The 18,284-nt window shown below is 32.2% G+C and overlaps 1 protein-coding gene across 2 annotated transcripts in view; it reads left to right on the top strand.

Annotated features, from left to right (window-relative positions):
• Positions 1-5,907, top strand: part of LOC111044630 (metal transporter CNNM2) — a 45,634-nt gene extending 39,727 nt beyond the window's left edge. The window contains exons 7-8 of one of the 2 annotated variants that reach the window (XR_005571025.1): positions 4,025-4,594; positions 4,671-5,907. Coding sequence is in view for 1 of the 2 variants with exons in the window: in XM_039425540.1 (XP_039281474.1) it covers positions 4,025-4,279 (255 nt within the window). In the remaining variant the exon portion in view is untranslated. Of the gene's footprint in view, positions 1-4,024 lie in introns of both variants that reach the window. The other variant, XM_039425540.1, reaches the window with a different exon arrangement.
• The last annotated feature ends 12,377 nt before the right edge of the window (positions 5,908-18,284 follow it).

Here is an 18,284-nt window from a genome sequence, read left to right as displayed (position 1 = left end):
AATTTATTTACTATTAAAACTTTCAGATAGTCAAATCCACTATGGGGATATCTAGTTTGAACTGTCTTGAAATTCACAATTTCCTATAAATAAGAACAATTATGACTGTTTGTAATGAATATCGCTTCTATGTAAACCTATTGAGAAACTTTGGCAGCTTATAAACACTTCTGTTCTTCACTATTATCCTTATTTTATTCTCTCTCCATGTATTTAGGCCTACTCATTTTAAGTTGCTCTTTTTTGATCTCATTAATAAATACTTGGTTATTCAACATTTATTATCAAAATTCATTCTAGAACAGTGTAAAATACGGTACTTATACAGGATATAAGCTCCATTCGCTTTAACGCTGTGCAAAGGCTAAAAATAAACTTTCTACTGGTGATATTTTTGAAAGTTTTTTGATTAGTATACTTTCAAGCTATCAAAATGGAAAAAGTTTTCTCAGGAAAACATTTTTTCTCCCTATCATACTTTTTGAGATATGAGCGCCCAAAGTTTAAATTTTTGGGACAGAACATTTCAAGTTCGGTAAGAGATAAATCCATGAGATTTAGAGGATAGATTCTTCATGGTATTGTTGATCTAGTAAAACAAAACTCTTCTGAAAATATGAAGTTTTGAGAAAGTTATTCAATTTACCAAAAATAACCGAAAATAACTCAAGTTATTCTTGGTAATTTTTGGTAAATTGAAAAACTTTCTCAAAAATTAATATTTTCAGAAGTAAATAACTCAAGTTATTTTTCTTAAATTGAAAAACTTTCTCAAAAATTCATATTTTCAGAAGAGTTTTGTTTTACTAGATCAACAATACCATGAAGAATCAATCCTCTAAATATCATGGCTTTATCTCTTACAGTACTGAACTTGAAATGCTCTGTCCCAAAAATTTAAACTTTAGGCGCTCATATCTCAAAAAGTAATGATCGGAAAAAAATGTTCTCCTGAGAAAACTTTTTCATTTTGATAGCTTGATAGTATACAAATCAAATAACTTTGAAAAATATCACCAGTAGAAAGTTTATTTTTAGCCTTTGCACAACCTTAACCAAATAGCTATCGTTCATTATATGGAACCTGAGTAACTGATGTATAAAAATAATATATTAAATATAAAACCTTTTTTCTGTAGTTATAGCCGTGAACAGTTACATGCATGCTATCAATTATTAATCATCATTCATATTTGCAATTATAATATTGAAGCTGTAGAGAAAACTTACCCAAAGAATGTTTGAATCCAAAATACAGGGTCTGTAAGTAACCGGACTGACCTCAAGAAATTTTTTATTGGCAAAATATTTACAATTTTTCATTAGATATCTCCAAAGTAGTCCCTATTGGAGTCGATAACACGCTGGTACCGGATTTTCAAATCCCTGAACGCTCCCTGGAAGTCGGCAACCTCAATGCTGTCTAGAGCCCTCGTCGTAGCACGTTGAACGTTTTCCAGAGTCCCGAACCGCGTCCCAAAGTTGTCTCTTGATTTTGGGGAACAAAAAGAAGTCCGGTGGTGCCATATCCGGGCTGTAAGGAGGATGTGGTAACGTTACCCTCGACTATTTGGCCAACTGCTCGGTGACGAGCAGGCAGGTGTGCGACGGAGCATTGTCGTGATGGAGGATCCACGAATCGGCAATCCCCGGACGGACTCGATGAACCCGGGCGGTTAGTCGACGGAGCACCTCTTTGTCGTTTACAGTTTGCCCGGGTGGCACAAACTCTTTGTGAACGGCCAGTACTGCAGAGAGGTGCTCCGTCGACTAACCGCCCAGGTTCATCGAGTCCGTCCGGGGATTGCCGATTCGTGGATCACAACAATGCTCAGTCGCACACCTGCCTGCTCGTCACCGAGCAGTTGGCCAAATAGTCAAGGGTAACGTTGCCACATCCTCCTTACAGCCCGGATATGGCACCACCGGACTTCTTTTTGTTCCCCAAGATCAAGAGACAACTTGAGGAGGCGGTTCGGGTCTCTGGAAAACGTTCAACGTGCTACGACGAGGGCTCTAGACAGCATAGAGGTTGCCGACTTCCAGGGAGCGTTCAGGGATTTGAAAATCCGTTATCAGCGTGTTATCGACTACTTGATGATATCTAATGAAAAATTGTACATATTTTGCCAATAAAAAATTTCCTGAGGTCAGTCCGGTTACTTATCATACAGACTCTGTATAGTAAATTAAAATATATTGCATCATATTTATATTTTAAATTGATAATAAAATGATATATCATTATATTTTGTATTGCGTGCGGTAAGATTTATAAATCCGTTACTGAAATATTGTATGAATAGAATACGGAAATTGCTCCCTTATCGATCTTGTTGTAGTCCTTGAACAAAAGCCTGTGAACTATATTTCCTGATCGTGATTAGGCCTATAGTTGAATAGTTTCACTCACCCAATAGATTATCAAAATGCACTAATAGTGTTCGTGTAGTTATTCCTATTAATTGATAAAATAAATAATAATTTTCATTCAGATTTCACTGTATGAGAATTTATCATTTATCTCGAACAATTCCTAGTTCCTACCGGATTGAAATCCAACAGAAATTGATATGTCTCAGGTAATGAAGATTAATATTTAATTCCCATTAAATTACTCTCCCATCAATCTAAAAATTGTAATATAGCCTCGATTTGTTGAATATTAAGACTTTAACATTATGAATAAATAGATATTCAAATATTACAAGTTGTGATAGAAGTAATATAAGCTATTCCTTATAACTTACAGTATTATAAATTATAGTCAATATGAACTAGAAGCATATTTTTGTTTGTATTTTGAAAATACCAAATTTGGTGCTCATCGCAGTGCATCGCATTTTTGATGCAATTATTTAGATAATTTCATCACTTTCTCTAGTGCATTACAATAATTCTTTCTCTTCTACATTACAATTTGTTGAAGCTTTTCTAAATACACTACAATATTATACTTGACATACATGTAGTGTGTAAGTACACTATAAACTTTTCTCTTTTTTCTCTCTGTAGATTTTGTTCTCTTATCTTTTTTCTTCTCTTCTATTTCATCTTTTTAGACATTCTTGGTCATTCATTAACACTAGCTATCAAACCATTTCTGCTTCCAATTTTAGATTTGAATTGCAATCTTTATATTTTTATTTTATTCAAACACACAAAATACATAAATTTTCATACATTACTACTCATAAATTTTATTCAAAGGGATGGTTTATAATAGTGTATTGAGTGAAGTTATTACATTCAGATGTAAGTACATTATATTAATTTTTTAAATATGAAAACATATCAAGTTTACACTGAATATTCCACTATTATTGATATATCCACTGATAATGTTAAATCTGAAAATTTTTTGGCAACATTTAATTATAATATCAGATCTATCAACTTTAACTAATTCAACATTCTATTTTTAATAATCATGAATACTCTCTTGTGATGAATAAATTTACAATCTTCATAAATATTCACCATGCATTATCTACAAGAGTGTAATCATACAGGTGCGTACAGATATACGCGCCGCGAACATGAGCAATTCACTTTTAATCAGCTGATTATATCTGTATTTTACAGAAACGGTAAAATACAGATATAAAAAGCTTGACATCAGCTGATCGAAAGTGAATTGCTCATGTTCGCGGCGCGTAAATCTGTACGCATCTTCAAAAATGATATCAGATTAATTCCTGTTTTTGCTCATTGAAATCAGCCACTCAAATTTCAGATGTCCAGCCATCTATATAGATGGTTGAGTCAAGAAAAAATTTGGTCTTTATAAGATCTCTGCAATTTCAAGCTTCTTTGTGACTGAACCATTTATATTATATCAAAATTATTACTTATTTTGTCTGTGATTATAGTGAATTGTTGAAATTATGAGTTTGACATTAACTTAATTAATTTCACGACTGATTGGTGATAATGAAAGTCGCACAGGTTCGGTTTTTTGGGCTTCAAATGATGAAAATAAATTTAATCCAAGTGAAATAAACTTGGTTAATTTATTTTACAGGGTCAGTCGTCAGGCCACACCAGTCCAAGCTCCTCTCAACGGCCCGGGTCGGAGCCAACTAACAACGGTCACCTGTTGACAGCCGCTTCAGAGCCAATTCTCGGCCTGTCTCCGTCGCGCACCCCACCGCGCATCCCCACTGCGCATCGCAATGCCGCGCATGCGCCGAACATTGATCCCGAACGCACCTCGCTGCTGGGTGGGTCCAACGCTTCCCCCACCCCGCCCACTCCTCCCAGTCCGCCGCCGTCATAGCAGTCAGCTGACAATAGTGCCATGTCAGCGGAAAGTCAGTGAAGTACCGGAACCTGAAGTAATCTTGGTTAGGTTAGGTTAGCGAGCTGTAATCTTATGATAGTGCTGTGTCAACGGAAATTTAGTGAAGTAACCCAAAGTGATCTTGGTTAGGTTAGGTTTACAAACTGTTAACTGGTAATAGTGCTGTGCCAGCAGAAATTCAGTGAAATAACCTAAAGTAATCTTGGTTAGGTTAGGTTAGAGAACTGAAATCTGGTAACAGTGCTGTGTCAGCAGAAATTCAGTGATGTAACCTACAGTAATCTTGGTTAGGTTAGCAAACTATAATCTGATAATAGTGTATCATCAGCAGAAATTCACTGATGTAACCTACAGTAATCTTGGTTAGGTTAGCAAACTATAATCTGATAATAGTGTATCATCAGCAGAAATTCGCCATCTTGGTTGGGTTAGGTTTGCAAATGATAATGCAGTCCTGATGGAACAGAGCATGAAGTAATCCAAAGAATTCTGGTAAGGTTAGGTTTGGTTAGGAAACAGTATGTTTGGTGGATTGGAGGGCAAAGTAATCTAAATAATGACCTTTGTCAGGCTACATTATAAAATGCTTCTCAATTTCCCGAAATTGACTCTTCCCTTTCGAATTTTCTAAATTCAGTCTTTTCTGAAAAAGACTATTGCTTTTTTCTCACTACAATAACTGCAATTCACCAAAAAGTAATTTAGTGTCATCTTTATCCTGTTTTCATCAGCTTCGTTTTTGAAGCAATAAACATTTAATAATCCAACACAAACTAACCTAACTTAACCATATCAAGTTGGATAGTTCTCCTCATTTGGTCAAAATAGATGTATTGTCATTTCCATGATGTAATCTGCTTTCTTATTGAAGCAGCCCATACAGTAACCTAACCTAACTAGATCAAGTTGAATAGTTCTCCTCAATATTGATTGAAAATATTGTATTGTCATTTCCACTGTGTCGTCTGCTTTTGTATTGAAGCAGGTAATTCAGTAACCTAACCTAACCAAGGCTGCTTTAGCGTGTTCAACCTTGGTTCGTTTAGGTCAGGTTAGGTAATGTTCCTTGGAAAGTTTGACTGCACTGGACAGCTTAATTACTTAAATAGTTTACCCCTAACTTGAAATAGTATAATTTGTTAAAATCTATACTATAGTATAATGGTAAAATCTTAAATAGTATTACCATCTATGCTTGTAGATAGTTTATCACTATGCATTATTTCACACTATTTGTTATATTGTTAGGTTAGGTTGCAGATCAGTCGTTTGGTCTCTTTAAATGAGTGTTGTGGTAAGTTCCATCTTTTAGAAGTTTATAAGTAGATTCAACAATCATTTGATTGTTATACAATAATGTGGTAATTATCATTTGTTCTTATTAATTTCATTATTGTATCAATATTTTACTAGTATTTTAATACCATAATATTTTTTCAATCTTTTGATTGTTTTGCATGAATAAGTTCAACAACAACTTTTTTATTGAATATCATCATAGAGAAACGTTAGCATAAGTAGATATCCCATGGTGTAGGGCGTTTATGTCGCAACTTTTACTGTTATCCCTAGCTGATAGTTCACGTAGTTCTTGCCTATGCAGCTGTGTGACGCTGGTTGTCTCTCAAATTGTGCCGTTAATACACTACCGTATCACCCCAACAAAACAGTAGAAATTGACAATAATCGACAGTAATCAGCTTGAGATAACAGTAAAAGTTGCGACATAAATTCCCTATACCATGGGATATCTACTTACGCTATTGTTTCTCTATGATATCATGTCAAATTTTTTAATTATTTTGCATGAGTTGAACCGTTGTTTTGAAAAAGTGGAAGATGGAAGATTTTATGTAAAAATATGGCCTATTAAGAAAAAATAGGATTTATTTGAGGGTCTATAAACTAAATTTTTTTTCTTAGAGTTGATTTTGAAGTGATAAAAATGCCTGTTAGAAAGTTGTCTGTCAGTATCGAGGAAGCAGTAAAAGATGAGGATGAGTTAGTTACTTCACTAATGAATTTCAAGGAATGGTTTCTTTAAACAAGTTTATTTCAATTACCTAACAGATTTTTACAATTGTTTTACTGTATCAGGATCTAGTATCCAAATTCTTCAAAAAATTATAAAGTAAATGTTTCTATTGAATAATATTACTTCTTACCTCTTCCACTTTCAACTCTTCATTATCTGCCATGATTGCCTCTAGAATTTATACAATTTTACTTAATTTTGTTTTTTATTCAGCTATTAATTGATTAATACAGCTTCTTTTATACTGTATTACAATTAATATTTGTCTAAGTTTACAAATTGATTTGATAGGACGAAACTGTACCAAATAATGGCAAGTGAAGAATTTTTAAATATTACTTTTAGGTTTATTGAAATTTGTAAATTATGTTTCCTGTGTTATTTCACTTACTATTGGTCCCCTAATAAGTAGTGTTAGAGATTTGAATTAATCGTAGCAATTAGGTTTCCTGTTTAGAGTAAATGTTGAATATTGAGAATGATTTATGTGTATTTTAGAACGAATATTTTGGGACATAGAAAAGTAGAATTATGTCAAAAATATTGCCCACCAAGGTTCAACTGTTTTCTATTGGAGATCATATTTTTAATCTCCTAATTATTTTGCAACAATGTTTATAATCAATCATAGTGAAAGTCTATTACTTGAAACTCTATATTGTAACTGTATAATATTATGTTCAAACAAGCTATCAAGATACCTTAAGCTGCGTTTACACCAAAGTTATTAACAAAATGTTAATAACTTTATCCTTAGAGATTCTATTAGATTGAACTTAACTTATCATACACATGATGAACATATGTGTTTTCAAGTTCCGTTCAATCTAATAGAATATATAAGGATTAAAACGTTGGTGTAAACCCAGCTTATTCCTCATTATTTAAAAAAATCAAACATTTTACAAAGATTCTCTTGCCAAGTATCTATAAGGATCAAGTTATTAACATTTTGTAAATAACTTTGGTGTCAATCCAGCTTTATTCCTCATTATTTAAAAAAATCAAGCATTGTACAAAGATTCTCTTGCCAAGTTATTTATTAATTTTGTTTTGCAAATAATTATTCTATCATTCAATTCCATTTTTAAAATCGATGATTCGACTTCTCTTAGAGAATTTAATAATATCTTGTAGACTATTTGATGAAGCATGTTTGATTCACCTGTTTTTTTTTCAATTAATTCGTTCTATCTATGATTCGCTTTTATGAAATGAGACTAAAATAATTCACGTTATGTGTAGGAAGCTTAGTATTGTTTGGGAATTCATCAGATATTGTAATATACTGATTAACTTATAAAATAGAGAATGAGTTAATAAATTAGGCTTATTTCAAAAATAGAGATTTTAACAAGAACTAGATTTTTGTGAATTCCTACTCTCTTATCAAATGGATTTTTTTTCAAATATACAGAGCTGCGTCAGAGGAAGTATATGAGCTAATTCTCATGAGAACGTTTAATGAAAAGCATAATAATCAGAAAGTTTAATGCTGTATTATATTTCCCATATTATATATTATGATGTTAATTTTTTATCAATGTGAACTATTCTTCTATCACCTCCATTGATTAAGGTAGTTTAGTGGTCATGTATTTGAATTCATACTAAAGTAAGCAGTATTTGGATCTTAGTTCTATTATATTTTATATTATAATAGTTCTTTTAGAAAGAAAAATAAAAATCTTGATACCCTTTTTGAAATATTTAATCACAACATGTTTCGGACATTGATGCCATTTTCAAGTGATATCACTCGTGAACTTCGTTCTCCTAGGTCAAAATAAAGGCAGTCATTCTATTCTATATTCTCATTCTACATCATATATTATAATAATTGAATTTTTACATATTTCTAGAAGCTGTGACTGGTTGGAACATGATCACTCCTCATTAAAATCGAATAAAAATTTTATTATTTATAATTTTGAATGAGTCAAAATCGGTCGCGCTTTTATATTTTTGATCATATCTAGATATATGCGCCTGGACGTGTGATCATTTGAGTCGACCTCGGTTAATATCATTTTTTGAGACTAAAGATCACTTTCAGGTGGTTTGGAACACACCTAAAACTGTTAGTCCTCTCATATTTTATCAACATCATCTTTCTTTCAAGCCTGAGCTCATGATGTGAGTATCACCGTAGAGTAAAGATTTATTTATTTCTACATTGATAGATACAATATAATTCTCAACTATGAATGATTGGGAAAGCAACAACAGGCTTGAAGCCCAAAACTGTTTCTTCACCGAATTTTGATAGAAATTTTCCAAAAATATTTGGTTAAAAAATTTGAATTTGAGAAAAAAAATTGGATAGAAATTGTCCAAAAATGTAAAAAATTATCACTTTTCCGTTACTCCTAGTATTAATAATTGTCTCTGGTATCATTTTCAACCAAATGTGAGAATTTGTAAAGTCTAAAATTGGAATAAACTGAGCGTACAAATTACAAGAAAATATAAGTTATAAATATCACGGGTTCCTCTAATACATACCTCAATACAATGTTTACCTATAGCTCACTAGCTCTGGATACAATGTATTATCATAGAGAAATAATAGCATAAGAAGATATCCCATGGTATAGGGCGTTTAACACTTAGCAGAAAAAACAGATACTGAAAATTTGAAAAAAGAAGAAAGGAAGATAATTAGAAAATACTTGGACCAAGAAAGACCGAAGATGGTTATAGACTACAGAAAACAGCCAAAGTTGAAGAATACTCTAACATAGAAGCAGACATCAGGAAAAGGCGCCTTAAATTTTATGGTCACATAATGAGGCTTCCAGATCACAGACTTACAAAAAGAATAGTAACATATGTAGCAACCCTTAGTAATGGAGGTGCATGGATGAAAAACGTCAAGAAGGACTTAATACTTGCTAACATTAACAATGATGAAATATACAACAGGAACAGTTTCAGAGAAAAGGTTGAAAAATGGGAAGTTAAACCAGAGATGACTGTGCCAAGAGTGGGAACAAAATGGAGTGAAGCAAGGAAAGCGGAGTTCTCACTGAAAATGAAAAACTGGTGGATTGATAAAAAGAACAAGAAAAACAAAAAATGAACCAAATTTTGCTCAGCGTCTTCCATCTGGGAGCTTGACGGCTAATAATAATAATAATAATAATAATAATAATAATAATAATAATATCACGGGCTCCTCTAATACATACCTCAATACAATGTTTACCTATAGCTCACTAGCTCTGGATACAATGTATTATCATAGAGAAATAATAGCATAAGAAGATATCCCATGGTATAGGGCGTTTATGTCGCAACTTTTACTGTTATCCCAAGTCGATAGTCCACGCAGTTCTTTCCCATAAAGCTTTGTGATGCTGGTAGTCTCTCATATTATGCCGTTCATACACTCTCACCCGACCAAAATTGTAAAAATCTACAATAATCAACTGTAATCGGCTTGAGTTAACATTAATGGCCGGTTTCCGAGCTCGGGATTTGGCTAAGTTTTAACAGCTGGAGTCAGAAATTTGGCTTTCCGAAACGGGGCGTAGTCGCAGTCATTGTCATAGTTACGTTTGAATTCAATTTCAAAAAAAACTAGAAAATTAAACACAAAATGAAATAAAGAGAAAATCGTGTAAAGTTTCAGCTATTTTGAATTATTTAGAAATGTTCAATTTCGTCAAGGAAAAATGTTTCCAATTATAGAAATGAGAGAATAAAAACTGCGACTACTGTTATAAAAACTGCGACTACGCCCCGTTTTGGAAAGCCAATTTTCTGACTCCAGCTGTTAAAAGTCTAGGACTTAGCCAAATCCCGAGCTCGGAAACCGGCCTAAATGCTGGCTAAATGCTAGAGTGTATTCCGTTAATTATCATTTTTTATAATATTGAATGAATAAAACAAGATAGGGTTTTGTATTTGTTGCAACTGTCGTTGGGAATAATTGTCCTTAGAATATAAATTAAAAATAATAAATAAAATTTCTTGTAAAAATAATAAATGAATTGAATAAATGGTAGTTTAAAAAATAATTATTGATTAATAAACGTTAAAAATGATTGATATTGTAAAACTTCTAATGTTTTTCTTTTAACTATCAGTGCAGTCAAACTTACGAGGAATCTTAGTCCCATTTTCCCGCTCTTTGGTAAAATACTATTGGTTCTAATGGAAGTTTTCACATACACCTGTAATGAAACGTGTGAAAACCCCCATAAGAAACTATTGTACTCTTATTTTACCAGCAGAAATCTATTGTAAAGTAGGGTTTCAGTCGTACGTATCTGGTGTTGTTTTTCGTTAACTAGTAGGTAATTCGTGGATAATAAGAGTATATCTATATTTTTAACGCAGCTTATAATAATAGTTGTTATACTAAAGTAAGGCTAGTTATATCAGTTGTTTGGATATTGTCATATTAGAATGGTAAATGGTATTTCTTTTGTAAAATAATAGCTGTAATGAAGCGGACATTTTTGTCAAAAATAAGTACCTAAGTATGTAGAAATCGTGCTCCAATAATTTTGTAAGGGAGAAGTTGTCTTGATTTTAAATATTCTATCAGTTACCCCTTTATTCTCATTCTTGCCGGGGTAACTATATTATTCATTTATTATTATATTCATATAATATTATTTTATTCCCTTCCTACATTTTTCTGCAAAAATATTTTCATAAACTTGAAAAATATTCCAAACACTAAGATTCTATCATACAACCATTAAATCACAATCTCTTCTTAGTTTTATAATATTATACTCATATAATATTATTTCATTCCCTTCCTACATTTTTCTGCAAAAATATTTTCATAAACTTGAACAATATTCCAAACATACACTAAGATTCTATCATTCAACCATTAAATGACAATCTCTATTCAGTTTTATAATATTATACTCATATAATATTATTTCATACCCTTCCTATATTTTTTTGTAAAAGTATTTTCATAAACTTGAAAAATATTACACACATACACTAAGATTCTATTATACAACCATTAAATCAAAATCTCTATTCAGTTTTATAATATTATTTCATACCCTTCCTATATTTTTTTGTAAAAGTATTTTCATAAACTTGAAAAATATTACACACATACACTAGGACTCTATCATACAACCATTAATTCACAATATCTACGTAGTTTTATAATAGTTTTCTCCTCGATATTTGAAGTATCTTTTATCTTGCCAATATTCAAAGCTACAAAATAATAATATTTCAATTGTGGTATAGCCTAGTAAAAGCCAATACTCTTAGAAACTGGTTTTAAGCATAATTTTATCTCCATATAACCTTCTAAGAATCCAATAATCCTCTAAAATTCGTCTCAGTATTTTTGTCTCAGTCTCAGTAAAATTTGTCAAAGTATTCTCTCATGGCTTGTGAATTATTGGTTTGAACAAAGATTATTAACAACTAGCAGGTAACCCGTGCCCCGCAAGGGTCTAATTAACCCCTTGACAAACTGAAAACTTGACCTACTGATATCTTGAAGAATTTAAAATAGGCCTATAACCATCCTCGGTAAAGTGAGAATCGACATGCAAAATTTCAAGTTATCCAACCCAGTTGTTCAGACGTGATGATGCGTCATTCTTGAATTTCCTGTCCCTTACGTGTACCCTATAAGCCAATTCTTTCCTTTATTATCACTAGAATGAATTATACTCAACAACTCCTGGACCTACTTATTTTTTGCTTGCCGTTTTTAATATGGTATTTTATCCTAAACAATCAGGTTAGAAGACCTGAAGTTAATGAGGTGCAACCTGAAAAACTCTAACATCAGACCTGAGCCAGCCAGGTCATATGGTATGATATTTATCAAATTTTCATCCTATTTAATTCATGTTAAGCATAATACAGAGTGACACAGAATAACGGGAACTTTTAAAAACGCCATAAAACATTAGTGGGAAGGGAAAAAATGATTTTATTTGAACCAATGTAAAGTTCAAGACTTGCCATTTGAGAATAATTATTAATAACATAATAAATATCAAAATTCAAAATTTTTAGTTCAGTCATTAGTTTTGAAGTGGAAATTGGACTTTTTGAAGTAAAAGTGAAATCTTAACCTTATTCTTTTTTGAAACTTTTATTTGTTAAAATTTGGGAGAAGACAGTTTTGGGCTATGCCTGTTGTCTTCTCCCAATCATATTATATTTATTATAATTATGATCTGTAATTGCCAATGAAATAAATAAATAAACATCTATCACTTTTTGACAATTATTTCTTCAAGATGGCTTCCTCCTGCACGAATACACTCTTGAAATCTGTGTTTAGATTCCTGAACGATTGCTGCAACATTTCAGCTGGGATATTGTTAATTTCATTTTGAATTGCCTGTTTTGATTCAACCACATTTATTGGTCAAGTTGTGAAAACGTTTGATTTGAGATAGCTCCACAAACAGAAAATCGCAGGTGGACAGATCATGGGACCAGGAAACGCAGATGTTGCAGCGATCATTGGAGGAATCGTCAACACAGATTTCAAGAGTGTATTCGTGCAGGAGGAAGCCATCTTGAAGAAATAATTGTCAAAAAGTGATAGATGTTATTAATAATTCTCAAATGGCAAGTCTTGAACTTTACATTAGTTTCAATCATTTTTTCCCTTCCCACCAATATTTTATGGCGTTTTTAAAAGTTCCCGTTATTCTGTGTCACCCTGTATCACCTTTCTGTTGATAGCATTTCAATCTTTCTCAATTTTTGGTTCTAGTATGTTACCTTTTCAAATATGGAACTTTTCTTGTAGGTACTTTGAAATAGAAATTATTCTCATTCTTGAAGAAACTGAAAAATGTAATCAAAAATTACACAGTATAACTTATCATAGTATCAACTCCGATTACATCTAATAATGCATACTTTTTGAAAAGCGTGAACATAATAATAATATCGAGTGACCTGGCTGGCTCAGGTCTGGTGTCAGAGTTTTCAGGTCGCAACTGATCAATTTCAGGGCCTCTGACATGACCTAACGACTGCTTTTTAGGCAGCCGGGACCGACGGCTTAACGTGTCCATCCGAAACATGAAATCATTGTATTAGAGAGAGCATACAATCATTTCTGATGATGTACTTACTGTATAAATCAATAAAGATTAAATGATTCAAAAAATAAAGCATCAATCTAAGAGGATAAATCAAGAAAAGATAATACATAAAAACCTAACTTAACGTTTAGAGAATTGAATATTAAATTTAGATAGAATGTGAAAATCTTCTCACTCAATTCCTTACAAAGCTTCCTTATCACATAAAAACAATATAAAAACTTTTAGTACCCTCTTATCAAAAACTTTAAAATAGTCCAACTTATCACTTACATCAATCTTCAATTCATTACTCAATCAATCACTTCATAACATCAATTTTATTAATTACTTCATACATTAAAATTAGGGATTTACTTGAGGTTCGTACTCCGCGTATTTCAAATAAAATCACGACATCAGACTCTCATTATAGATTCCTGAAAATCAATTACTTGGCGCTACTAATCATTGAATTTTCAGAGTTAATTCATTAATATATTTTTAAATAAACCTGTTAGCCTTACGATTCACCTTTATCTGTAGCTTTAATAGTAATTAGTTTGTAACATTAGAAAGTGATTGAACATTTATTCCAGTTGTCAATTAATTCTATTAGACTGAAAACAATTTGAAATTTATGTTATTTCTATAGTGATGTTCACTTCAAACTGTCAGATTTGATTCAATGGGAAATTTTGATTTATTCTAATGCTGACTGTTTATGTATGTAACGCTGTAACTTCTTGGCTAATTTAATTCAATTTAATTTGAGTTTGAAGTGAATGTTAATAGAGGATGTTTCAGGGAAACGGGAAATTTTGAAAGTTGATTAATTTCAAGAAAGACAAATCTTTTCATATCATTCAATTGTAAAAATAATGCCATTTTAGGATAAATAATACCGTAACATTTATTTTTTGAAGATGACATCTTGCAGGTGTGTTTCTTTTCTACGCAAACAATACTATAGTCTCTTCATCACATTGTCCATGGTTTGACGTAACATTACAACTGGAATTTGAAATCGCTTCTCGAATCTTGGCTTTCAATTCTTCAAGATTGGAGAAGCGATTTCAAATTCCAGTTGTAATGTTACGTCAAACCATGGACAATGTGATGAAGAGACTACAGGAATGTTTGCGTAGAAAAGGAACACACCTGCAAGATGTCATCTACAAAAAATAAATGTTACGGTATTATTTATCCTAAAATGGCATTATTTTTACTATTGAATGATATGAAAAACTTTATTTAAAGATTTGTTTTACTTGAAATTATTTAACTTTCAAAATTTCCCGTTTCTCTGAAACACTCTGTGCCGGTTGCACAAAAGCCGGTTAAATTTTAATCCTGAATAATTCCACGAGAACCAATCAGAGAGAAGCCGTCTTATCAAGAAGGTCTTCTCTGATTGGTTCTTGTGAAATTAATCACGGTTGAAATTTAACCGGCTTTTGTGCAACCGGGCCTCTGTATCAAATACTAATTACTGAGATGACTAATTAAATCTTGTTGAATGTATATAACACTTTTGTTATTGTTAAATATGTTGCTTGATCGTTGTTATATTACTATGTACCTAAACTGCTGATTTTTCAATTTTCAATTTTGTTCTAGATTTATAATTTTAGTTGTAATTAAGTTGATATATTGTACTTACTCACACAACCTCATTACTAACATTAATTTTACTAACATTAATTTAAAATTTTACTGAATGTCTCCTATAGTGAGGTCCACGTTATAATGGCAGTGTTTGATTAGCAATGGTATTGCTATCCTTGTCTATCATTCAACAAAGCGGATAGCGCTATCACTTTCTCGCTTTACTCTGTTATCAGATCGTCTTTTAACAATGTAGAATTAATCATTAATCAACAAAACATTTCATCTTAATTATGAAAATTCATTATGAAATTATTAAAAAATATAATTGATTATTTTAAACGAGAATGAAAGGAGCATCAAACTCAATAGGGGAAAGACCTTGGGAGGGGCGGAGAATATTTTCGGGGTATTTTCGGATAGTTGGCAGCACTGATATCTGTTCTACGGGGCGTGTATCGTGTATATGAACAGTCAATATTACATCAATAAACATGCATCAGCTACCGTCTATAGAAGGCATTGACAAGACAGAGAGGATAGGCAACGTTTATCTCCTATCTTTCTCCACTGCCATTATAACGTGGACCTCACTATAGTATGATACACTGTTTTGAAACTTGAAACTACAAATTTAATGAGACTATGACCTGGTTGCACAAAATACTTATATTTTAATTATGATTAAATTCCATGAGAAATAATCCGAGAATACTTTTTTTGAAAAGAAGGCTTCTCCGATTGGTTCTTGTGACATTAATTTAATTACGATAAAAATTTAACAGGCTTTCGTGCAACTGAGCTTTAGTCAGTATCGATATGGATAACCGACTGTAACTAAACAGTGAGTAAATAGTTTCTACTTCCAAGATTGAAAAAAGTGTATAAAGTTCAACTTTTTGAAATGTATGAATCATTAAATTCAATCAGTAGCTGAATGCTCATTTAAATGACTTGTCTCAATTCAATTATCAATTTGGAAAAAATAGATAACTTATTTTCGTCATTTTTTGTAGAACTTGTCTCAATTCAATTATCAATTTGGAAAAAATAGGAAACGTATTTTTTTCATTCTTTCTAGAATATTTCATAATCACTCTCTTGAATACGATAATATTATATATCTTCAGGTTACGAGCGAAAATAGGCACAATTAAAAAATCCTCTAGAGAAAAACAATGAAGAGAAATTCATACTACAACATTGAATGCAATATTTCGAATAAGTAGTTGAATTTTTTCAATCTCTCATTATTAAATTTGTTTCTTAAGGTGAAATAAAAACGATATTGTCAGTTCCACATTATTTATTTGAGCGAAACTCAAGTTTCAATAAATTATGGCTCAAATAACTTATGTGGAACTGACAATATCGTTTTTATTTCACCTTAATAAGGAGAAATTTTACAATATCTCTGTTCATAGTGTGCATTTTAATTTTGTTTCTATTACTCTTGTAGTAGTAAAATAATTAAATCTGAATTTTCATGATATATTTAAAAATCATTGATAATTTTGTGTCACGTCTAGAAGAAGAGGTTTGATTAAACTGAAAACGCTAATATGGAAACTTTAATCGATAAAGAATAATCATTGTTGTAATATCTTATGGATTTCCTTATCAGTATACAGATTGGGGATCAATATTGCACGAACATTCATTTGAATTTAACTACTGTAAAATGACGTAATTGCACTGTCTGCTGACGGTTCATAGGTTCTTGTTACATCAGTTCAGTTAGGCTCAACTCACACTTACGCGACTCAGGTCGAGAAGAGACTCGACTCTAGTTGAGAGCATGTGTTTTCAAATAGGTGACGTCGCGGAGACTAGAATCGACTGGTCTGAGTGTCACCATTTGGAAACACATGCTTTCGACTAGAGTCGAGTCTCTTTTCGACCTGAGTCGCGTAAGTGTGAGTTGAGCCTTACGCGACTCAGGTCGAGAAGAGACTCGACTCTAGTTGAGAGCATGTGTTTCCAAATGGTGACACTCAGACCAGTCGATTCTAGTCTCCTTGACGTCACCCATTTGAAAGCACATGCTCTCGACTAGAGTCGAGTCTCTTCTCGACCTGAGTCGCGTAAGTGTGAGTTGAGGCTTAGATGACTTCATTTTACGGCGGTTAAGTTTGATTGGATTGTCGTACAGTAGGTCGTTTGTGTTTGAGTGCGGAATTGCTCATTATTTAGGCTACAGTTTCCTGAATGTACAATTCCATTTGTACAAATTTGTTCCATTCTTTTGTTTGCAAAGAAAAGAAATGTTTTGTTTTTCGAATATGTCTAATTTACAATACCAGTATCCAATTGTGACGACGCTGTTTTTGTTGTATTAACCTTCACTCTAGTCACAGAGTCCCCCATGAACTGATGAAGTTCTAAAACATCTTAAATGTGAAAATGTGTTTGTCAAGTTCAAATTTGAACCAAATAGTTATTTTGTCATTAGTCCTGTACAAAACTGTAAAAAACCCGGTGATTCAATTGCTATGATGTAAAAAATCTGGTGATTCAATTGCTATAATGTAAAAAACCCGGTGATTCAATTGCTTTGATGTAAAAACCTGGTGATTCAATTGCTATAATGTACCTAAAACTACCCATCTTCAAATTGAGCCATCCTCTATAGAAGGCAGAGAATCGGCAACACTGTTCTCACATCTTTCTCCACTACCATTATAACGTGGACCTCTATTGTCTGATTGCTTATCATTAATACTATTAGACTTACACCATTCTTGTAGATCAAATCTTTCCCCTGGATTGGAGAGTAAAACTTTATTTTCTGATTGTAAGAAAATTATGCTTTCAAGACTTACACCATTCTTGTAGATCAAATCTTTCCACTGGATTGGAGAGTAAAACTTTATTTTCTGATTGTAAGAAAATTATGCTTTCAAGACTTACACCATTCTTGTAGATCAAATCTTTCCCCTGGATTGGAGAGTAAAACTTTATTTTCTGATTGTAAGAAAATTATGCTCTCAAAAAGTAAAAATGCCCCAAAGTGACGGCTAACTTTTGAACTTGTCATGAGTTTTTGGAGTGAACTTCCAACTTTAAAAAAACTATCCACTCTCAAGATAAACTCACTTATCTGGTAGGATGTTGAATATAATAAAGTAAATACAGGTTACAGATAAATAAATTGGAAGTTGCATTTGATCAAATGCTAATATTCATGAATAATTATTATTGAACGAAAATCCAAATTAAATGCTGTAAATCACCCCGAAGACTTCCGGTACTGCAAATATTGACAACAGGGTGAACAGCTAGAAGGAAATTC

Source organism: Nilaparvata lugens, chromosome 4 (genome assembly GCF_014356525.2).
Source record: "Nilaparvata lugens isolate BPH chromosome 4, ASM1435652v1, whole genome shotgun sequence".
NCBI lineage: Eukaryota > Metazoa > Arthropoda > Insecta > Hemiptera > Delphacidae > Nilaparvata > Nilaparvata lugens.
Note: the sequence above shows the minus strand (reverse complement) of the source record. Positions and strands in the feature narration are given on the sequence as shown.